Here is a 23,305-nt window from a genome sequence, read left to right as displayed (position 1 = left end):
ACCCACCTTATAGTAGCTCCATCTAAATTGTATTTGCCTAGTTTATCTATAAGAATATCATGCGAGACCGTATCAAATGCCTTAGTAAAGTCTAGGTATACCACATCCACCGCTTCTCCCTTATCCACAAGACTCATTATCCTATCAAAGAAAGCTCTCAGATTGGTTTGACACGATTTGTTCTTTACAAATCCATGCTGGCTATTCCCTATCACCTTACCACCTTCCAAGTGTTTGCAGATGATTTCCTTAATTACTTGCTCCATTATCTTCCCTGGCACAGAAGTTAAACTAACTGGTCTGTAGTTTCCTGGGTTGTTTATATTTCCCTTTTTATAGATGGGCACTATATTTGCCCTTTTCCAGTCTTCTGGAATCTCTCCCGTCTCCCATGATTTTCCAAAGATAATAGCTAGAGGCTCAGATACCTCCTCTGTTAGCTCCTTGAGTATTCTAGGATGCATTTCATCAGGCCCTGGTGACTTGCAGGCATCTAACTTTTCTAAGTGAGTTTTAACTTATTCTTTTTTTATTTTATCTTCTAAACCTACCCCTTTCCTATTAGCATTCACTATGTTAGGCATTCCTTCAGACTTCTCAGTAAAGACCGAAGCAAAGAAGTCATTAAGCATCTCTGCCATTTCCAAGTTTCCTGTTACGGTTTCTCCCTCCTCACTGAGCAGTGGCCTGCCCTGTCCTTGGTCTTCCTCTTGCTTCTAATGTATTGGTAAAAAGTCATCTTGTTTCCCTTTATTCCCATAGCTAGTTTGAGCTCATTTTGTGCCTTTGCCTTTCTAATCTTGCCCCTGCATTCCTGTGGTGTTTGCCTACATTCATCCTTTGTAATCTGTCCTAGTTTCCACTTTTTAGATGACTCCTTTTTATTTTTTAGATCATGCAAGATCTCGTGGTTAAGCCAAGCTGGTCTTTTGCCACATTTTCTATCTTTCCTACCCAGCGGAATAGCTTGCTTTTGGGCCCTTAATAGTGTCCCTTTGAAAAACTGCCAACTCTCCTCAGGGAGCAGGGCGTGCAGGCAGATCTTTGACTGTAGGCTCCAGGCACCCCTGAGGAAACGCGTCCTGCGGGAGAGGAGATGGCACACAGGCCCCCGGGGGAGCAGGGAATGCCCCCTCCCTGTGGGGCCTGGGGAGACCCCTCCCTGGCTGAGCTGAGCCTCTCAGAACAAGTGTGAGACGCCGGAGAGAATTTGGGGAGTTTACTGGGGCTGGAAAGATGGAAGGAGCAAAATCTTCCTGGGCTCAGCCAGCCTCACTGCAGGTCACTCCAGGGCAGTGACAACCCTGCCGGACAGGCCTAGCCCTGCACCCTGTGTGTGTGTGGTGTGCGGGGGGGGAAAGAGGGTGTCCTCAGGGTGGTGACCCCCTCCTCCCCCTCCAGACAGGCCTAGCCCTGCACCCCTGTGTGTCGGGGGAGGAGGGGATCCTCAGGGTGGTGACCCCTCCTCCCCCGCCAGACAGGCCTCGCCCTGCACCCCTGTGTGTGGGGGGAGGAGGGGGTCCTCAGGGTGGTGACCCCTCCTCCCCCGCCAGACAGGCCTCGCCCTGCACCCCTGTGTGTGTGTGGAGGGGGTCCTCAGGGTGGTGACCCCTCCTCCCCCACCAGACAGGCCTCACCCTGCACCCCTGGGGGGGGGGGCTCCTCAGGGTGGTGACCCCTCCTCCCCTGCCAGACAGGCCTCGCCCTGCACCCCTGTGTGTGGGGGTGGGTGGGAGCTCCTCAGGGTGGTGACCCTTCCTCCCCCGCCAGACAGGCCTCACCCTGCACCCCTGTGTGTGAGGGCTCCCAGGGCGGTGACTTCCCCCACTCCGGACAGGCCTAGCCCTGCACCCCTGGGGGGGGGCTCCTCTGGGTGGTGACCCCTCCTCCCCTGCCAGACAGGCCTCGCCCTGCACCCCTGTGTGTGGGGGGAGGAGGGGGTCCTCAGGGTGGTGACCCCTCCTCCCCCGCCAGACAGGCCTCGCCCTGCACCCGTGTGTGTGTGGGGGGGGCTCCTCAGGGTGGTGACCCCTCCTCCCCCGCCAGACAGGCCTCGCCCTGCACCCCTGTGTGTGTGGGGGGGGGGGCGCTCCTCAGGGTGGTGACCCCTCCTCCCCTGCCAGACAGGCCTCGCCCTGCACCCCTGTGTGGGGGGGGGGGGTGGGAGCTCCTCAGGGTGGTGACCCCTCCTCCCCCGCCAGACAGGCCTCGCCCTGCACCCGTGTGTGTGTGGGGGGGGCTCCTCAGGGTGGTGACCCCTCCTCCCCCGCCAGACAGGCCTCGCCCTGCACCCCTGTGTGTGGGGGGGGGGGGCGCTCCTCAGGGTGGTGACCCCTCCTCCCCTGCCAGACAGGCCTCACCCTGCACCCCTGTGTGTGAGGGCTCCCAGGGCGGTGACTTCCCCCCCTCCGGACAGGCCTAGCCCTGCACCCATATTACAAGGGGGGGGGGGATTTTCCAGGATACTGATGTGGCTCAGCCTCATGCCACCCCCAGCCCAGTTGCTCTCTAAGGGCCCCACTCATGAGTGAGCCCAGTGGCTGGATCCCATGTGGCCCAGCTGGCCCAGGAGCACTGTTCCTAGCTCTGGGCTCTGAGGCACACTGCCAGGTGCAGACCTCAGGTCCATCACCCTTCCTTGGGGAGCGGGGCCCAGCAACCCTAGACCTCCCACACCCAGCCCCAAGCCCCATTGCTTGAATGGGTTCCCTCTGAGTCCTGCCTCCAGGAGTGCAGGGCTGGGCGCTGGTTCTCAGGAACCCCTCAGGGACACTGTGGCAGGACAGCAGGGCCACAGGCTTAGCAAAGGCCATTCTGGACCACTGGAGAGGTACGGCTCTTGCTGCCTTCACGATGTTGTACTACCCCTAGTGAGTCCTGGCTTCCGACAGTGTCCACAGGCCAGGCAGCCCTTCCTGCCTCCTCTCCTTAGCCTGGGCTGCTTGTACATGGTGGTGGCCTGCCCCCTTCAGAGGCCAGCCCCTGAAATACGCGCCAAGTCTGCCCTACGGACTCCTGCCCACACAGCCGGGGATGCGGTGACTGACTGAGCTGGGCCAGCAGAAGGCCCTGGTGTAGACACAGCGAGCCCCACAGGGCAGTGCTGTTACCGGGCTCGCGGGGCTGCACTCCCCGGAGCGCTGTGCTGGTACGGTGAAATATGCCATGTAGTTACCTGGCCAAGCACCCCCAGCAGGTCTGGCCTTAGGCCTGCTCTGCAGGAGAGGTGTGTCATGTGGGGGGATCATTAGCATCTCTCTGACATTTCTCCCCCCGTGACGGCCCCAGTGCAAACGCAGCTCTGCTGGGGAAAGTCACCTTGGTTCACTCGGGCCTGGTGCTAGCTGTAGGGAAACGCCCTCTTGCTGCTGGAAGCTGTGTCCCCACAAGGAGGGGTCGCTGGTACAGCTCCACAGGTGCCTTGGGCTCTGACCCCCTGAGCCCAGGCTGAGGGCGTCCAGCCTCTGCCCCCATCCAGGCTTTTGGTCACGGGCGTCACAGTCTGGGGAAGAAGCTGAGCCAGGACTCTGATGCAGCGTGACCCCCACCCCCTCCAGAAAGTGCTCAGCCCCTTGTCCACCATGAGCTCCTTGCAGCGAATCCCCCTAGATGGGACAGCTGGGGAGCCTCACACCCCCAAAGGGCCCTGCCCCCCGCTCCGCAGCCAGCAGTGACTCCCAGCCAGCGTGTGACACAGACAGGTTATTAGTCATGGGGAACCCAGCGTAGAGCAGAGCTTGTTAGCACAGGGAGCAGGAACAATCAGCCAAGTCCATCTTGGGGGGATCCAGAGCCCTGGGCTCTCGTTCTCTTCCCCCCCCCCAAAAAAAAACAACCCCGGAGCCTGACCCCATCCAGCTGCCTGGCCTCCATCAGGCCCCTTGCCCCTCCTCCATCCTTTGTGTCTTTCCCAGGCTAGCAGGTCACATGGTCTCTGTTCTCCAACACTTCTGGGTTCATTCTTGCAGAGCAGGGGGCCTGGCCTTCAGGTGCCAGGCCAGAGTGTTGGCTGTTCTCTGCAGCCAGTCGCAGTCACACCTGCCCTCTAGGAGTCTCTGCAACAATCACACCCTTATCCCACCACCTAGACACTTGAGTAACACATAGGGGAAACTGAGGCACACTACCGTATTCAGAGAACATAAGAATGGCTGTACTGGGTCAGACCAAAGGTCCATCCAACCCAGTATCCTGTCTGCCGACAGTGGCCAATGCCAGGTGCCCCAGAGGGAGCGAACCTAACAGGTAATGATCAAGTGATCTCTCTCCTGCCGTCCATCACCATCCTCTGACAAACGGAGGCTAGGGACACCATTCCTTACCCATCCTGGCCAATAGCCATTCATGGACTTAACCTCCATGAATTTATCCAGTTCTCTTTTAAACGCTGTTATAGTCCCAGCCTTCACCACCTCCTCAGGCAAGGAGTTCCACAAGTTGACTATGCGCTGTGTGAAGAACTTCCTTTTATTTGTTTTAAACCTGCTGCCCATTAATTTCATTTCATGGCCTCCAGTTCTTATATTATGGGAACAAGTACATAACTTTTCCTTATTCACTTTCTCCACATCATTCATAATGGGGGAGGGATAGCTCAGTGGTTTGAGCACTGGCCTGTTAAACCCAGGGTTGTGAGTTCAATCCTTGAGGGGGCCACTTAGGGATCTGGGACAAAATCAGTACTTGGTCCTGCTAGTGAAGACAGGGGGCTGGACTCAATGACTCTTCAGGGTCCCTTCCAGCCTTATGAGATAGGTATATCTCATTTATTTATTTTATAATTTTATATACCTCTATCAGATCCCCCCCCAGTCTCCTCTTTTCCCAGATGAAAAGTCCTAGCCTCTTTAATCTCTCCTCATATGGGACCTGTTCCAAACCCCTAATCATTTTAGTTGCCCTTCTCTGAACCTTTTCTAGTGCCAGTATATCTTTTTTGAGATGAGGAGACCACATCTGTATTCAGTATTCAAGATGTGGGTGTACCATGGATTTATATAAGGGCAATAAGATATTCTCCATTCCCTTTTTAATGATTCCTAACATCCTGTTTGCTTTTTTGACTGCCACTGCACACTGCGTGGATGTCTTCAGAGAACTGTCCACGATGACGCCAAGATCTTTTTCCTGATTAGTTGTAGCTAAATTAGCCCCCATCATATTGTATGTATAGTTGGGGTTATTTTTTCCAATGTGCATTACTTTACATTTATCCACATTAAATTTCATTTGCCATTTTGTTGCCCAATCACTTAGTTTTGTGAGATCTTTTTGAAGTTCTTCACGGTCTGCTTTGGTTTTAACTATCTTGAGCAGTTTAGTATCATCTGCAAACTTTGCCACCTCACTTTTTACCCCTTTCTCCAGATCATTTATGAGTAAGTTGAATAGGATTGGTCCTAGGACTGACCCTTGGGGAACACCACTAGTTACCCTTCTCCATTCTGAGAATTTACCATTCATTCCTACCCTTTGTTCCCTGTCATTTAACCAGTTCTCAATCCATGAAAGGATCTTCGCTCTCATCCCATGACAGCTTAATTTACGTAAGAGCCTTTGGTGAGGGACCTTGTCAAAGGCTTTCTGGAAATCTAAGTATACTATGTCCACTGGATCCCCCTTGTCCACATGTTTGTTGACCCCTTCAAAGAACTCTAATAGATTAGTAAGACATGATTTCCCTTTACAGAAACCATGTTGACTTTTGCCCAACAATTTATGTTCTTCTCTGTGTCTGACAATTTTATTCTTTATGATTGTTTCAACTAATTTGCCCGGTACCGATGTTAGATTTACCAGTCTGTAATTGCCGGGATCACCTCTAGAGCCCTTTTTAAATATTGGCGTTACATTAGCTAAATTCCAGTCATTGGGTACCGAAGCCGATTTAAAGGACTGGTTACAAACCATAGTTAGTAGTTCTGCATTTTCACATTTGAGTTCCTTCTGGTCCCAGTAACTTGTTACTGTTGAGTTTCTCAATTAATTCCCAAACCTCCTCTAGTGACACCTCAATCTGTGGCAATTCCTCAGATTTGTCACCTACAAAAGCCAGCTCAGGTTTGGGAATCTCCCTAACATCCTCAGCCGTGAAGACTGAAGCAAAGAATCCATTTAGTTTCTCCGCAAGGACTTTATCATCTTTAAGCGCTCCTTTTGTATCTTGATTGTCCAGGACCCCACTGGTTGTTTAGCAGCTTCCTGCTTCCGATGTACTAAACATTATATTATTGCCTTTGGAGTTTTTGGCTACCTGTTCTTCAAACTCGTTTTTGGCTTTTCATTTTTACACTTAATTTGGCAGTGTTTATGCTCCTTTCTATTTACCTTACTAGCATTTGACTTCTACTTTTTATCTCTCACTGCTTCTTTTACATGGTTGTTAAACCGCGGTGGCTCTTTTTCAGTTCTTTTACTGTGTTTTTTAATTTGGGGTGTACATTGAAGTTGGGCCTCTATTATGGTGTCTTTGAAAAGTGTCCGTGCAGCTTGCAGGGATTTCACTCTAGTCACTGTACCTTTTAATTTCTGTTTAACTAACCTCCTTTTTGCATAGTTCCCCTTTCTGAAGTTAAATGCCACAGTGTTGGGCTGTTGAGATGTTCTTCCCACCACAGGAATGTTAAAAGTTATTGTATTATGGTCACTATTGCCAAGCGGTCCTGTTATAGTTACCTCTTGGACCAGATCCTGTGCTCCACTCAGGACTAAATCGAGAGTTGCCTCTCCCCTTGTGGGTTCCTGTGCCAGCTGCTCCAAGAGGCAGTCATTTAAAGTATTGAGAAATTTTGTCTCTGCATTTCGTCCTGAGGTGACATGTACCCAGTCACTATGGGAATAACTGCAATCCCCCACTATTATTGAGTTCTTTATTTTGATAGCCTCTCTAATTTCCCTTAGCATTTCATCGTCACTATCACTGTCCTGGTCAGGTGGTCGATAATAGATCCCTACTGTTATATTCTTGTTAGAGCATGGAATTACTATCCATAGAGATTCTATGGAACATGTGGCTTCACTTAAGATTTTTACTTCATTTAATTCTACATTTTCTTTCACATATAGTGCCACCCCCCCCCTGCATTGAGAAAACATTAAGATCATTCCCACTTTGTCACTGTCCCCCTCGGCCCTGAGCCCCCTGCCCCCATCCAGGCTCCTGTGTGGAGTTGATTGTTCTGGTGGGTGTCCGGGTGAGCGAGACAATCAGTGGCAAAGGCCCTAGGTTGCTCTGCGCCCACTTCTGGGACACAGTCACTCTGCTAGAGGTCAGTCACTCACTCCAAAATGACACGCTGGGCCGCGGGGGGCTGCAGCAGGGTGTGGGGCACGCTCTAGCATGGAGATTCCATAAAATGGAGTTCCCAGTGTGACAGACGTATCCCTGCTCTGGCATGCCTGGCAGCTGGTGCCCCGGGGGTGCGTCTGAGGGCTCCCACCAGCCCCTGGGTGCCCCTGTTTGCCGGCTCTGTCCCTAAGGCCCTAGGGTATGTAGTGATGCCTTGAGCCCCACTCCATGGACCCTGCAGCAGCAGCTCCTGCCTCTGATCCACGCTCTGTCTCTGCAGATTTCCTGTTGTGGATTAACCGTTCGGGCACGGTCCTGCCTCTTGCCCATGTCCCTGCAGCCTACAAGGTTACCTGTGCCCGCCTTGGGGTGCCCCCTGCTGCCAGCTGCCTGCGTTCCAGCGTCCTGGCCCTCACCGCTGACTTGCAGGACTTCGCACCATTCGCTCCGGAGGCGCCCAGCAGCCCGGAGGGCCCCCGGGAAAGCACCCTCACTGGGCATTTCCTGCCCACGCTCTGCCCTGCCCCAGGGGGCCCTTGCTACCAGCCCCCATCGGACTACTACTGCAGCCTGAGCAAAGAGCACTCGCTGGAGAGCCAGGGCAGCTCCACGCTCAGCAGCCCCTCGGAGTGCCTGGCCCCGCAGCCGGCCGCCACATCTGACTGCTCCCCCAGGGGCACCTCCACAGCCGTCCTCTTCCAGTTCCCTATCAGCAAGATCCTGGAGGAGGGGGAGGCAACAGCCGGCGGCCCGGGGCCTGATCGCAGGGGGCAGCAGGCCCAGGAGGAGTTGGACAAGGGGAAGGCGGCCCCAGCTGAGGAGCCCTGTGCTCTGCCCAGCCCCAAGAGAGGGCCAAGTGACGGGCTGCAGGGAGCTGAAGAGATTCAGAGGTACTGGGCAGGGCAAGATCTGGGCTCCCCGGCTCCGTTCCCCCAGCACTGTCCCAGTCCCCTCCATCAGCCCCGCCCCTCATCCCCTGTAGGGCATCGGTCCAGAGCAGGCTCAGGACTGGGCAAACCTCACCCCCGGCCGGCGGTAAGGACCAGGGTGCACCTCCCCATCTGCGCCACATCCTCTCCCCTCCTTCAGCCACAGGGTATGGGTGCAGCGTGCCCATTAGTGGGTAACATGCCCCAGGCCCATCCAGGGTGTCTAGGGGCCAATGTGAGTCAATCCTCTGCCCCCCGGCCTTGGGGCATCTGGGTATAATGTCGCTGCCCCCGGCCCCCCTTCCCGTCCCCCGGCCGTGGGGCGTCCAGGGTATAAAGCTGCTGTCCCCGGCCTCCCTTCCCCGGCCGTGGGGTGTCCGGGGTATAACGCCGCTGCCCCCGGCCCCCCTTCCCCTCCCCCGGCCGTGGGGTGTCTGGGGTATAACGCCGCTGCCCCAGGCCCCACTTCGCCCCCGGCCATGGGGCGTCTGGGGTATAATGCCGCTGCCCCCGGCCCCCCTTCCCCTCCCCCGGCCGTGGGGCGTCCAGGGTATAAAGCTGCTGTCCCCGGCCTCCCTTCCCCGGCCGTGGGGTGTCTGGGGTATAACGCCGCTGCCCCCGGCCCCCCTTCCCCTCCCCCGGCCGTGGGGTGTCTGGGGTATAACGCCGCTGCCCCCGGCCCCCCCTTCCCCTCCCCCAGCCGTGGGGCGTCTGGGGTATAACGCCGCTGCCCCAGGCCCCACTTCGCCCCCGGCCATGGGGTGTCTGGGGTATAATGCCGCTGCCCCCGGCCCCCCTTCCCGTCCCCCGGCCATGGGGCGTCCAGGGTATAAAGCTGCTGCCCCCGGCCCCCCTTCCCCAGCCATGGGGCGTCTGGGGTATAACGCCGCTGCCCCCGGCCCCCCTTCTCCCCCGGCCATGGGGCGTCTGGGGTATAAAGCTGCTGTCCCCGGCCCCCCTTCCCCAGCCATGGGGCGTCTGGGGTATAATGCCGCTGCCCCCGGCCCCCCTTCCCCTCCCCCGGCCGTGGGGTGTCTGGGGTATAACCCTGCTGCCCCCGGCCCCCCTTCCCCTCCCCCGGCCATGGGGCGGCCCCCGGCCCCCCTTCCCCTCCCCCGGCCGTGGGGCATCTGGGGTATAACCCTGCTGCCCCCGGGCCCCCTTCCCCTTCCCCAGCCATGGGGCGTCTGGGGTATAACGCCACTGCCCCCGGCCCTCCTTCTCCCCCGGCCATGGGGCGTCTGGGGTATAATGCCGCTACCCCCGGCCCCCCTTCCCCTCCCCCGGCCGTGGGGTGTCTGGGGTATAACCCTGCTGCCCCTGGCTCCCCCTCCCCCGGCCATGGGGCGGCCCCTGGCCCCCCTTCCCCTCCCCCGGCCGTGGGGTGTCTGGGGTATAACCCTGCTGCCCTCGGCTCCCCCTCCCCCGGCCCCCCTTCCCCTCCCCCGGCTGTGGGGTACTGGGCAGAGGGTAATGCTCCCCCTCCCCCCCCGCTCTGTCCTCTGCAGGGTGGTCCTCTCAGTCAATGACAAGTGGCATTACTGCCAGAACTCCGACATCCTGGTGGGCTCGCGAGCCATGAGGGACAGGCACTTGCAGCTGCTGGGCTACTGCCTGGTTCAGGTAAGGGGCCTGGGTCTGAGGAGGCTGGGCTGGCCCCGCGTGCCCCTCTCCCGGGTGCTTGAGCTGGGCGGGTGCCTTGCAGGCTGGAGGGGAGTTACTAGAGGGCAGTGTGTGGGGCGGGTCCATCCCTGAGGGAGCGGCAGGGGCTGTGGGGCGAAGGGGGCTCTGCCTGACAGCCCCGGAGGTGAGGCTCTGGGGATCCGCAGACAGTCACCCATTGTCAGACCAGAGCTGTGAGCCTGAGCGGCTGAGCAGGGGGTGCTGCCGTCCCCTGCCCCATGGCGACACTCGGTGCCTGTCACAGGCTCGCAGAGCTTGGCCCCGCCCTCGCTGGCTGCTCTCCACTGCCAACGGGGGTGAGCATGGCATGTCCACTCCCTGCACACGCTGCCTGTGGGGAGGGCCAGGCGCCTCTGCCCAGAGCTCCCGCTGGGTGCCCAGCACACATCAGAGCAGCTCAGTGGCTCTGGGCAGCGTCACTGATCCAGAGCAGTTGCTGTTGGCCGGCAGAAGCCAAAGTCTGAGGGGCACCCTAGGGTGGCAATTGAAGAGGTGGGCAGGCAGGTAGCTCTTCCAGGCCCCGTCCTTGGGGACCCCGTTCTAGAGGCAGGAATCGTGGGTCAGCAGCATCCAGCGGGGCCTGCTCTGTCTGCATACCCTGGTGCCCCCCCCATCCCCTCAAACCGGGCTCCACTCCTCGGCGTGCCTATGGCAGCGAGCCCTGGCTTGTCTGTGACACCTGCACCTTTTCAGCCAATCTGCGTTACTGAGGCCGGCTAGTTCAGTCTGGGGGTGCCCCTTGCCTGCTGCCTCCTCTTTTCTTCCGCTGGCTCCTGGCTGCCTCACGGCTTGGCCTGTGCCCGCTGGCCTTCAGCCACCCCTAGGCCTTGTGAGGGACTCGGCCGGTGCCAGCGTGCTTTGGCCTCTCGCTCGGTGCTGGTCCCACTCCTCCAGACTCGCTCCAGGTCATGCGCCCAGTGGCTCGCTGCTCCAGCTTTGCTGGTGGACATTCCACCCTGAGATACCGCTCCATCAACACCCAGTGAATAGAGATCTCCCTCCGCCAGTGCCAAGCAGCATCCTCAGTCCCCAAGAGCGAGCTCGGCTGGTCTGGCTGGCATGTTGGCAGCACCACTGCCTGCTCCAGGCGGGGCAGATCGGTGCGCCGTACCCGGGGTACATGGCCTCAGCCTCTGCACCTTCCGACTCTGTCTCAGGCCCAAACGCCAGCTGTCTCTGCCTGGTGCAGCACCGCTGGCCCTTTGCCTCGTCTGGCATCAGTGGCTCCCGCTTAGTCCTTGCTGGCGTGGGGGGCATGGAGGGCTGTGATATATTGGAGACCCTTTTGGCCTTAAACGCAGACTCTAGCCCCAGTACCGAGGACTCTCTCTGGGTGCCGGCACCAATGCAGATATCAGGACCTGGTACCGGCACGAGTCTCCAGCAGTGCCAGCAGATCTGTAACTACTGACAGCTCAAGCCTTGGTACCGATGTTACTGCGCCAGCTCCCTTTGGCACTAGGATTTTCTCTGCCGACCCGGGGGGGCAGCACCTCCTCTAGAGCAAATATACCCCTGTGCCCCTTCTCCAGAGTCCAGGCAGCCAACACCTTCTGCTAGGACTTCCCTAGGAGTCAGTCAAGGGGCACCTGGATGCCGCCCCACAGCACACCCAGACCTCAGACATCTGGTTCTGCCCTGCTACATCACCTCAGGCCCTGCGTCCACCCTGGCCTGTCCCTCTGGCCTGCTGCCTCGGGACCTTCCGTCAAGCACCCCAGATCCTCTTCCTTGATCAGATAACCAGAACCTCAGAGCTGAAGAGGAATCTGAGGATGATTGAGAGGAGAACAGAGGGCGAAGGAAGAAAGTGACCCCCTCCCTCCCCCCACTGACTTCAGGTCCTTCCAGGAGTTGCTGGGAAGAGGGGCATGTGCCCTAGATATGGGCCTCTGAGCCATGCAGGAGAAAGCACATAACTTGTTTGATAACGTCCCCTCACCCTGCCCCCAGGCAATGCCAATAAACCTGGGAAGGGCCAGGCAGGATCCGACTACGAGTACCTCTGCTCTCATCCTGCTCTGGGCACCTTACCGTGGGGCTGCAGAGAGCCGCCCTGACGGAGAAGGGTCTCTGAGATTGGATCCCTGCACACCAAAGCCTGGTCTTGGGCATCACTGCGGCTGCACAGCAAATATCAGGCCCCATTCACCAGACGTGCCAAGGGGCTGGGGTGGCACAAAGTGTCTTCCTGATAACAAGCTCCTGTGTGTAGCCTGAGCCAAGGAATGCAGGGGTTAGAACCTCTCTGCAAGTGGCCCTGGCCCAGCCTGGGCATCCTGCCTCCCACCCTCAGGGGCTGCCAGAGAGCTCCAAAATGCTACTGAAGATCTTCCCCTCCAGGGACTGCACCATTAGCTCCCATCCGGATGGGTCGTCGCACGCCCTGAAGGACTCTAGGAACGCTGAGCTCCCTGGGGATGTGGTTTTCTCGTGGTAGCAGGTGTATATGTCGAGAGCGGGGTCAGTTTGGACAGAGAACCTCCTGCCGACAGAGGTAGCTGACTATACTGCTCAGAGAAAACATCGCTTCTCCTGCAGGGAGCTCCCATCTCTTCTACCACCCCCCTATATTGTCCCCAAGGAGGAGAACTGGCGTTCGGGTCTGAGAGCCTCATACCGATCCCACCACAGCCTCCACTCTACTCTGCTTTTGTTGCACTTTCCCATTTTTCCCAGGCCTGGGCTGGGATTACATCACAGCAGCTACCAGAGGCTGCTCCATGCGTCCCGCCCCCATCCCTGTCTCCCACAGGAGCCGAAGAAGGCCCATCTCAGGAGTTCAAAGGAAGGGGCTTCTGTTCTCACCACTTATCCCAGAAGAAAAGCGGGAGGTGGCCTCTCCTGGACCTGAGGTGACTGAACTAGTCCATCAGCTCCAGTTCAGAAGGCAACACGAGCCTCCCTCACGCCCTCTAGATGCTCAGGGTTGGCATGTGGCTGTCAACCTTCCCCATGTGAGTTTTCACACAGTGGTTCGTCCAGCCCAGAGGCTGCCTCTGCTTCACAGCACGACAGGAGTGTTACGATACAAGGCTCTAGCTGTTTGCAGTGTTCACAGAATGCCTGGCTGGGCTGGCGCACACCCTGAGAGACGCCTTAACCTGCCCTCAGCCTTTCGCTCCTTATGACTGAGAGTGAATTACAGGAAGTCGCCTGTCTCCTCCCAGGGGCTGTCTAGATTGCCCATGGGCAGAGCCATGCCTCCCTCGAGAGGTGTCAGGCCATCCCTGGTCTCCTCCCCAAGGGAAACTCTGCAACTGCAACAAGAACCTGGCTTGGGCTGTTGGGTTACATGGTATCGAGCATACACATGACACCACTCGCCAGAGTTCACCTCCACCCGCTCCGAGGCTGTCTGGGGTCTATTTCTCAGCCCACTAAACGTCAGGGAATCCGAGAAAGGTAGGACTGGCAGGGACCTTGAGAGGTCACCTGGTCTAATCCCCTCCACTCAATAACTAGACCATCCCTGACAGGGGTTTGTCCAACCTGCTCTTAAAAGCCTCCAATGACAGGAACTCCACAACCTCCGCAGGCAATTTATTCCAGGGCTTAACCACCCTGACAGGAGGTTTTTCCTAATGTCCAACCTAAACCTCCCTTGCTGCAATTTAAGCCCATTGCTTCTTGTCCTATCCTCAGAGGTTATCGAGAACAATTTACCTCCCTCCTCCTTGTAACAATCTTCTATGTACTTTGAAAACTGTTACCATGTCCCCTCTCAGTCTTCTCTTCTCCAGACCAAACAGACCCAGTTTTTTCAATCTTCCCCCACAAGTCATGTTTTCTAGACCTTTCATCATTTTTGTTGCTCTTCTCTGGACTTTCTCCAATTTCCTGAAATGTCAGGCCCAGAACTGGACACAATACTCCAGTTGAGGCCATATCAGCGCAGAGTAGAGCAGAAGAATCACTTCTCGTGTCTTGCTTACAACACTCCTGCTAATACATCCCAGAAGGATGTTTGCTTTTTTTGCAACAGTGTTACACTGTTGACTCATATTTAGCTGGTGATCCACTATGACCCCCAGATCCCTTTCCGCAGGACTCCTTCTTAGGCAGTCATTGCCCATTTAGTGTGTGTGCAACCGATTGTTCCTGCCTAAGTGGAGCACTTTGCATTTGTCTTTATTGAATTTCATCCTGTTTACTTCAGACCATTTCTCCAGTTTGTCCAGATCATTTTGAATTTTAATCCTAATCTTCCAAAACACTTGCAGCCCCTCCCAGCTTGGTATCGTCTGCAAACTTTATAAGTGCGCTCTCTATGCCATTATCGAAATCACTGATGAAGGCATTGAACAGAACTGATCCCTGCGGGGATCGTTATGCCCTTCCAGCTTGACTGTGAACCACTGATACCTACTCTCTGGGAACGGTTTTCCAGCCAGTTCTGCACCCATCTTATAGTAGCGCCATCTAGGTTGTATTTCCCTAGTTTGTTTATGAGACAGTCATGCGAGACAGTGTCAAAAGCCTTACTAAAGTCAAGATATACCACGACTACCACTTCCCCCCCAAGGTTTGTTCCCCTGTCACAGAAAGCTATTAAGTTGGTTTGACGTGATTCGTTCTTGACAAATCCATGCTGACTGTTACTTATCACCTTATTATCTTCTAGGTGTTTGCAAATTGATTGTTTAATTATTTGCCCATTATCTTTCCGGGTATAGAAGTTAAGCTGACTGGTCTGTAATTCCCCGGGTTGTCCTTATTTCCCTTTTTATAGGTGGGCACTAGATATGCCCTTTTCCAGTCCTCTGGACTCTTCCGTCTTCCATTACTTTTTAAAGACAATCGCTAATGGCTCAGATATCTCCTCAGTCAGCTCCTCGAGTATTCTAGGATGCATTTCATCAGGCCCTGGTGACTTGAAGTGATCTAACCTATTTTAGCCCCAGATCCTACCTCATTTTCACTGGTGTTTACTGTTAGACATCTGATTGCTACTAATCTTTTTGGTGAAAACAAACAGTCATTTAGCACCTCTACCATTTCTCACATTTTCTGTTGTTGTTCCCTGTCACGGAGTCCCCGGGCAATGCTCTGGAACTGCTCCCCACAAAGCCAGTCAGGACTTCAGGGAGCCGCCTGTCCCTTGGAGCAGACTCACTTCAGGGCAAGAAGCTCACACAGCTTCACCTTCCTGGATCTCTTCTTGGAGCATTCAGCATATGTTCCTCCGTGCGCTTCCCACAGCGAGTCCACCCAGGCGGGGTCCTGGGGAAGCCAGAGGGTCCTGCACCCCCAGTTCGCAGTCAGACGTGACTCTCAGCCAGCCAGTAAAACAGAGATTTATTAGATGGCAGGAACAGGGTCTAAAACAGAGGTTGTAGGTACAGAGAACGGGACCCCTCGGCCGGGTCCATTTTGGGGCCCAGTGAGCCAGACCCCCACGTCTGCCCTCACTCCCCGTCCCCAGCCAGCCCCAAACTGAAACCCGCTCCAGTCCCTCATTTCTGGCCTTTGTCTCTTTCCCAGTCCAGGAGGTCACCTGATCTTTGTTCACCTTTAGCCATCCCCTTGCAGGGGGGAAGGGCCCCGGCCCTTTGTTGCCAGGAGACAGAGTGACGGCCATTTATGCACGCTGGAGACTTAAGAAATGCATTGGGGAAACTGAGGCACCCACACAGTATTCAGAGGAAACATTAAGAACAGTCCCACTTCGTCACATTCCCCCACTCACTGAGTAATGGGCCTACCCTGTCCTTTGTCTTCCTCTTGCTTCTAATGTATCTGTAGAATGTTTTCTTGTTACCCCTTATGTCTCCAGCTAGTTTGAGCTCGTTTTGTGCCTTGGCCTTTCTCATTTTGTCCCTACAGATTTGTGTTGTTTGTTTATATTCACCCTTTGTCATTTGACCGAGTTTCCACTTCTTGTAGGACTCCTGTTTGAGGTTCAGATCATTGAAGATCTCCTGGTTAAGCCAGGCTGGTCTCTTGCCAGACTTCCTGTCCGTCCTACGCAGGGGGATAGTTTGCTCTTGTGCCCTTAACAAGGTCTCTTTGAAAAACTGCCAACTGTCTTCAGTTGTTTTCCCCCCCTAGACTTACTTCCCATGGGATCTTACCTACCAACTCCCTGAGTTTGCTAAAGTCGCCTCCTTGAAATCCATTGTCTTTATTGTGCTGTTCTCCCTCCTACCATTCCTTAGAATCATGAACTCCACCATCTCATGATCACTTTCATCCAAGCTGCCTTCCACCTTCAAATTCTCAACCAGTTCCTCCCTATTTGTTAAAATCAAATCTAGAACAGCCTCTCCCCAGTAGCTTTCTCCACCTTCTGAAATACAAAATTGTCTCCCAATACATTCCAAGAACTTGTTGGATAATCTGTGCCCTGCTGTGTTTTTTTCCCAACAGATGTCTGAGTAGTTGAAGTCCCCCATAACCACCAAGTCCTGTGCTTTAGATTATTTTGTTAGTTGTTTAAAAAAAAGTCTCATCCACCTCTTCTTCCTGGTTAGGTGGTGTCAGGGTCCCTCCCCCGAACTCTGGGGGACAGATGTGAGGACCTGCATGAAAGACCCCCTAAGCTTATATCTCCAGCTTACGTTAAAAACTTCCCCAAGGCACAAATTCTTCCTTGTCCTGGGATGAGTACTGCTGCCACCACCAAGTGATTTACACAAACATTTAGGGAGGGCCACTTGGAGCCCTACCTCCCCCAAAATATCCCTCCAAGCCCCTACACCCCCTTTCCTGGGGAGGCTTGAGAATAATATACCAACCAATTGTTTACAAAGTGAACGCAGACCAAACCTCTGGGTTTTTAGGACACTGAAAAACAATCAGGTTCTTACAAGAAGTTTATTTAAAAAAAGGTAAAAGAATCACCTCTGTAAAATCACTTTACAGGGTAACAAAAAGATTCAAAACACAGAGGATTTCCCCTCCAGGCAAAACTTTTAAGTTACAAAAACAGGGATAAACCTCCCTCTTACCACAGGGAAAATTCACAAGCTAAAACAAAAGATAATCTAACACATTTCCTTCCTGTTACTTACAATTTGTAATCTTAAAAGCAGCAAAGAATCCTGTGGCACCTTATAGACTAACAGACGTTTTGCAGCATGAGCTTTCGTGGGTGAGTACCCACTTCGTCGGATGGATTCTTTGCTGCTTTTACAGATCCAGACTAACACGGCTACCCCTCTGAAATTTGTAATCTCAGAGGCCTTTAGTTCAGGTATGGCTTGGGGAGATGTATTTTCCCTGCCCTGGTTCCTCGCTGACCCGGAGAGAACACACAGCAAAAAACAAAAACCTTCCCCCACAGATTTGAAAGTATCTTTTCCGCTCATTGGTCCTTTTGGTCAGGTGCCAACCAGGTTACTTGAGCTTCTTAACCCTTTAGAGGTAAAGGGGGGATTTTATGCTACCTGTAGCTGTATGTTTGACAGGTGGTCTGTAGTAGACCCCTACCATGACCTCACCCTTGGTTTTTACCCCCTTACCCAGAGACTTTCAACAAGTCTGTCTCCTATTTCCATCTCAACCTCTGTCCAAGTGTGTACATTTTTTATATAGAGGGCAGCACCTCCTCCTTTTCCCCTGTCTGTCCTTCCTGAGCAAGCTGTACCTTTCTATACTAATATTCCAGTCATGCGTGTTTTCCCAAGTCTCTGTGATGCCAACTATACATAGTTCTGTTTATTCACTAGCATTTCGAGTTCTTCCTGCTTATTCCCCCTGCTTCTCTCACTAGTATACGGACAAATAAGATACTGATTTGATTTCCCCGCTATGTTCTCTTGTCTCTCCTTTGTCCCTCCTATAACAGCCCATGCTCCTCCCAGATTCTGACCCATCTCCAAGGTCTCCATGTTTTCAATGTACCTGTGGGCTTTTGTCTCCTGCCCCCATCCAACCTGGGTTAAAGCCTAACTAGGCTAGCCAGTCTGTACCCAAAGATACCCTTCCCCGATAGGCGGTTCCCATCTCTGCTCAGCAGTCTCCTTCGCGTATTGCCATGTGCCTCAGGCATAACCCTTAGCTTGGCAGACACAGTCCTCAGATTGTGCAAAGGGTTACCCTTCTGTACCCCTCTGACCGCAGATGGTGGAGGGCGCTCTAAACCAGCTATGAACTCCAGGTGTAGGGTCCCCTGCTATATCCGTATGCTGGAATTCCATGTGATCTCAGCAACCTGTGAGGGAGAGCAGTGAGATCCTGAGAGCCACCTCCACATGGTATTGTAGCAACAGTATATAGTATATGGGGGAGGGATAGCTCAGTGGTCTGAGCATTGGCCTGCTAAACCCAGGGTTGTGAGTTCAGTCCTTGAGGGGGACACTTAGGGATCTGGGGCACAATCAGTACTTGGTCCTGCTAGTGAAGGCAGGGGGGCTGGACTTGACCTTTCAAGGTCCCTTCCAGTTCTAGGAAATAGGATATCTCCATTAATTTAATTTAATTTTAACAGGCAGGGCCGGTCCTGCTCACCCCAGTCTGCAAGTGAGAAGCTAGGACATGGTTCTCTCTGCACAGGGTAGCTCCCAGGGCCCATCCCCTCCCAGGAACAAGCCACACTCTGCTGGCTCACCTCGCAGCCAGGACTGAGCTCCCATGGGGCGGGGTGGGCTCTGAAGGACTCTTCTCTGTGTTCCGCCCGCGGGGCCCGGCTATGATGGACCTGCTCTGCCACCGACAAGAAGAGCAGATGTCGTCTCGTCTGCCCCAGAGCAGGTGCCAGCCCAGGGTCTCTCCAGGCTGTTTCCCTCATCCTCTGATTTGAAGTTCTCTTATGAGAACATTCCTCCCGTTTCCCTGACACCCCAGCTCATAGGATGCAGCCCCTTATTGTCCTGGCTTCTGTTGGCTCCCAGCCCTGCTGCATCCGTCCACACAGCCACCAGTCTGCCTCCCCAGGCAGCCAGACTTGCAGCTGCAGGTTCAAAAGCAAACTGCCCCCCAAGTCTCCATGTCTTGCCCTGAAAGCCTGGGCGCTGACTGGCTCAGCACAGCAGATGGAGGGTTATCCCTTCCTGGCACAGAGCGGGACCGAGCTCAGTCCCTGGAAAAATCATGGAGCAGGTCCTCAAGGAATCAATTCTGAAGCACTTGGAGGAGAGGAAAGTGATCAGGAACAGTCAGCATGGATTCACCAAGGGCAAGTCATGCCTGACTAACCTAATTGCCTTCTATGATGAGATAACTGGCTCTGAGGATTTGGGGAAAGCAGTGGATATGTTATTCCCTGACTTTAGCAAAGCTTTTGATACGGTCTCCCACAGTATTCTTGCCGGCAAGTTAAAGAAGTATGGGCTGGATGAATGGACTATAAGGTGGATAGAAAGCTGGCTAGATCGTCAGGCTCAACGGGTAGCGATCAATGGCTCCGTGTCTAGTTGGCAGCCGGTATCAAGGGGCGTGCCCCAAGGGTCGGTCCTGGGGCCGGTTTTGTTCAATATCTTCATTAATGATCTGGAGGATGGCGTGGATTGCACCCTCAGCAAGTTCGCAGATGACACTAAACTGGGAGGAGTGGGAGTAGTTGTAGAGAGGTTAGGGATAGGATACAGAGGGACGTAGAGAAATCAGGCCAAAAGAAATCTGATGAGGTTCAACAAGGACGAGTGCAGAGTCCTGCACTTAGGACGGAAGAATCCCATACACTGCTACAGACTAGGGACTGAATGGCTAGGCAGCAGTTCTGCAGAAAAGGACCTAGGGGTTACAGTGACGAGAAGCTGGATGTGAGTCACCAGGACCGGATGGCATTCACCCAAGAGGTCTGAAAGAACTCAAATGTGAAATTGCAGAACTATTAACTATGGTTTGTAACCTGTCCTTTAAATCAGCTTCTGTACCCAGTGACTGGAATTTAGCTAATGTAATGCCAATATTTAAAAAGGGCTCTAGAGGTGATCCCGGCATTTACAGACCGGTAAATCTAACGTCGGTACCGGGCAAATTAGTTGAAACAATCTTAAAGAATAAAATTGTCAGACACATAGAAGAACATAAAGTGTTGGGCAACAGTCAACATGGTTTCTGTAAAGGGAAATCGTGTCTTACTAATCTATTAAGAGTTTTTTGTAGGGGTCAACAAACATGTGGACAAGGGGGATCCAGTGGACATAGTGTACTTAGATTTCCAGAAAGCCTTTGACAAGGTCCCTCACCAAAGACTATTGTGTAAATTAAGTTGTCATGGGATAAGAGGGAAGATCCTTTCATGGATTGAGAACTGCTTAAAAGATGGGGAACAAAGGGTAGGAATAAATGGTAAATTCTCAGAATGGAGAGGGGTAACTAGTGGTGTTCCCCAAGGGTCAGTCTTAGGACCAATCCTATTCAACTTACTCATGATCTGGAGAAAAGGGTATAAAAAGTGAGGTGGCAAAGTTTGCAGATGATACTAAACTGCTCAAGATAGTTAAGACCAAAGCAGACTGTGAAGAAAACTCCAAAAAGATCTCACAAAACTAAGTGATTGGGCAACAAAATGGCAAAATCAAATTTAATGTGGATAAATATAAAGTAATGCATGTTGGAAAAAATAACCCCAACTATACATACAATATGATGGGGGCTAATTTAGCTATAATTAATCAGGAAAGAGATCTTGGTGTCATTGTGGATAGTTCTCTGAAGATGTCCACACAGTGTGCAGCGGCGGTCAAAAATGCAAACAGGATGTTAGGAGTCATTAAAAAAGGGGATGGAGAATATCTTATTGCCCTTATATAAATCCATGGTACGCCCACATCTTGAAGACAGATTTGGTCTCCTCATCTCAAAAAAGATGTACTGGCACTAGAAAAGGTTCAGAGAAGGGCAACTAAAATGATTAGAGGTTTGGAATGGGTCCTATATGAGGAGATTAAAGAAGGTAGAACTTTTCAGCTTGGAAAAGAGGAGACTAAAGGGGGATATGATAGAGGTCTATAAAATCATGAGTGATGTGGAGAAAGTGAATAAGGAAAAGTTATGTACTTGTTCCCATAATACAAGAACTAGGGGTCACCAAATGAAATTAATGGGCAGCAGGTTTAAAACAAATAAAAGGAAGTTCTTCTTCACACAGCGCACAGTTAACCTGTGGAACTCCTTGCCTGAGGAGGTGGTGAAGGCTAGGACTATAACAGGGTTTAAAAGAGAACTGGATAAATTCATGGATGTTAAGTCCATTAATGGCTATTAACCAGGATGGGTAAGGAATGGTGTCCCTAGCCTCTGTTTGTCAGAGGATGGAGATGGATGGCAGGAGAGAGATCACTTGATCATTACCTGTTAGGTTCACTCCCTCTGTGGCACCTGGCATTGACCACTGTTGGCAGACAGGATACTGGGCTGGATGGACCTTTGGTCTGACCAAATATGGCCGTTCTTATGAGTCGACAGTGTGCCCTTGTTGCCAAGAAGGCTAACGGCATTTTGGGCTGTATAAGTAGGAGCATTGCCAGCAGATCGAGGGATGTGATCATTCCCCTTTATTCAACATCGGTGAGGCCTCATCTGGAGAACTGTGTCCAGTTTTGGGCCCCACACTACAAGGAGGATGTGGAAAAATTGGAAAGAGTCCAGCGGAGGGCAACAAAAATGATTAGGAGGTTGGAGCACATGACTTATGAGGAGAGCCTGAGGGAACTGGGATTGTTTAGTCTGCAGAAGAGAAGAATGAGGCGGGATTTGATAACTGCTTTCAACTGCCTGAAAGAGGGTTCCAAAGAGGATGGAGCTGCGCTGTTCTCAGTGGTACCAGATGACAGAACAAGGAGCAATGGTCTCAAGTTGAAGTGGGGGAGGTTTAGGTTGGATATTAGGAAACACTATTTCCCTAGGAGGGTGGTGAAGCACTGGAATGGGTTCCCTAGGGAGGTGGTGGAATCTCCATTCTTAGAGGTGTTTAAGGCCCGGCTTGACAAAGCCCTGGCTGGGATGATTTAGTTGGGGATTGGTCCTGCTTTGAGCAGGGGGTTGGACTAGATACCTCCTGAGGTCTCTTCCAATCCTGATATTCTATGATAAGAGCGGCCAGGCTGGGTCAGACTAAAGGTCCATGTAGCCCAGTATCCTGCCTTCCGACAGTGGCCAATGCCTGGTGCCCCAGAGGGAATGAACAGAACAGGGAATCATCAAGTGATCCATCCTCTGTCGCCCATTCCCAGCTTCTGACAAACAGAGGCTAGGGACACCATCCCTGCCCATCTTGGCTAATAGCCATTGATGGACCTGTCCTCCATGAATTTATCTAGTTCTTTTTTGAACCCTGTTACAGTCCTGCCCTTCACAACATCTTCTGATAAGGAATTCCACAGGCTGAGCAGGGGATTGAACTAGATGCCTCCTGAGGTCCCTTCCAACCCTGATATTCTATGATCCCCAGGCCAGCTGCAGCTTAGAGGGGAAGAGAGTTGTCCATCCCCTTTACAACCAGCCTCTGTAATCTTTTGTTCCCAAGTCTAGAGAACAGGAGCCAGAGGCCAGAGAAGGGCCTGTTGGGTTCAGGCAGCTGCTGACTCAGCAGCCAAATATTCTCTTTTTCGGATGCCATGTTATCTCGTCCCACTGTTTGGAAGTTTCTCCAAGGCCTGTCTTCTCAGTCAGGAGCCTCCTTGGCCTGGGCCCTACTGTAGTTCTTAGGGGCCTTATGCCCTGGTCCATGAGCTCTCGAGCTCATGGCTACTGCTCCAGCCAGGAGAGTTCTTCGAGTGCTTGCTCATATCGATTCCAGTTAGGTGTGCGCGCGCTGCGTGCACGTTCGTCGGAAGATTTTTTACCCTAGCAACACTCGGTGGGTCAGCTGGGCGCCCCCTGGAGTGGCACCGCTATAGCGCCGAATATATACCCCTGCCGACCCATCCACCCCTCAGTTCCTTCTTACCGCCCGTGTCGGTCATTGGAACAGTGGAGCGCGGCTTAGCTGACCTCCACTTCCCTAGCTACTTGTAGTTCTCTCATTAATTCTTGTGTATATAGTTCAGATTTATATAGTTGTAGTTAACTATAGTACCAATGAATAAAGTTAGTGTCTATAGTTCACAGAGGTTCGGGGATTATTCCCTTCCCCGCACCCGGTGCCGGAGCCTATGCCCGGTTCACAGAGTTTCAAACCGTGCTCGGCCTGCCACAAGCCGATGCCGACAGGAGATCCCCACGACTCCTGTCTTAAGTGCCTCGGGGAATCTCACCTAACAGATAAGTGCCGCATTTGTAAGGCCTTTAAGCCGAGAACAAAAAAGGAGCGGGACTTTTGTCTCAAGCAGCTCCTGATGGAGGCAGCTCTTACTCCTCCGCCCTCGGCACGGATCGCGCCAGTACCGCCAAGGCCTCTCGGCACCGGCCGTCGCCAGCACCATCATCCGCTCGGCACCGCTCCCTCTCCCCGAGGGCGAAGAGGCACAAGACTCCTTCTACGTCCGAGCCGCCTGCTCCGCAGCCCGAGCGCTCT

At 53.4% G+C, this 23,305-nt stretch overlaps 1 protein-coding gene across 1 annotated transcript in view; it reads left to right on the top strand.

Annotated features, from left to right (window-relative positions):
* FASTK (Fas activated serine/threonine kinase) overlaps positions 1-23,305 on the top strand; it is a 52,725-nt gene that overhangs the window by 18,027 nt on the left and 11,393 nt on the right. The window contains exons 8-9 of the mRNA XM_045004289.1: positions 7,569-8,178; positions 9,726-9,840. Of these exons, the coding sequence (XP_044860224.1) occupies positions 7,569-8,178; positions 9,726-9,840 (725 nt within the window). The remainder of the gene's footprint in view (positions 1-7,568; positions 8,179-9,725; positions 9,841-23,305) is intronic.

Source organism: Mauremys mutica, chromosome 2 (assembly GCF_020497125.1).
Source record: "Mauremys mutica isolate MM-2020 ecotype Southern chromosome 2, ASM2049712v1, whole genome shotgun sequence".
Lineage (NCBI taxonomy): Eukaryota > Metazoa > Chordata > Testudines > Geoemydidae > Mauremys > Mauremys mutica.
This window is presented reverse-complemented; position numbering and strand designations above follow the sequence as displayed.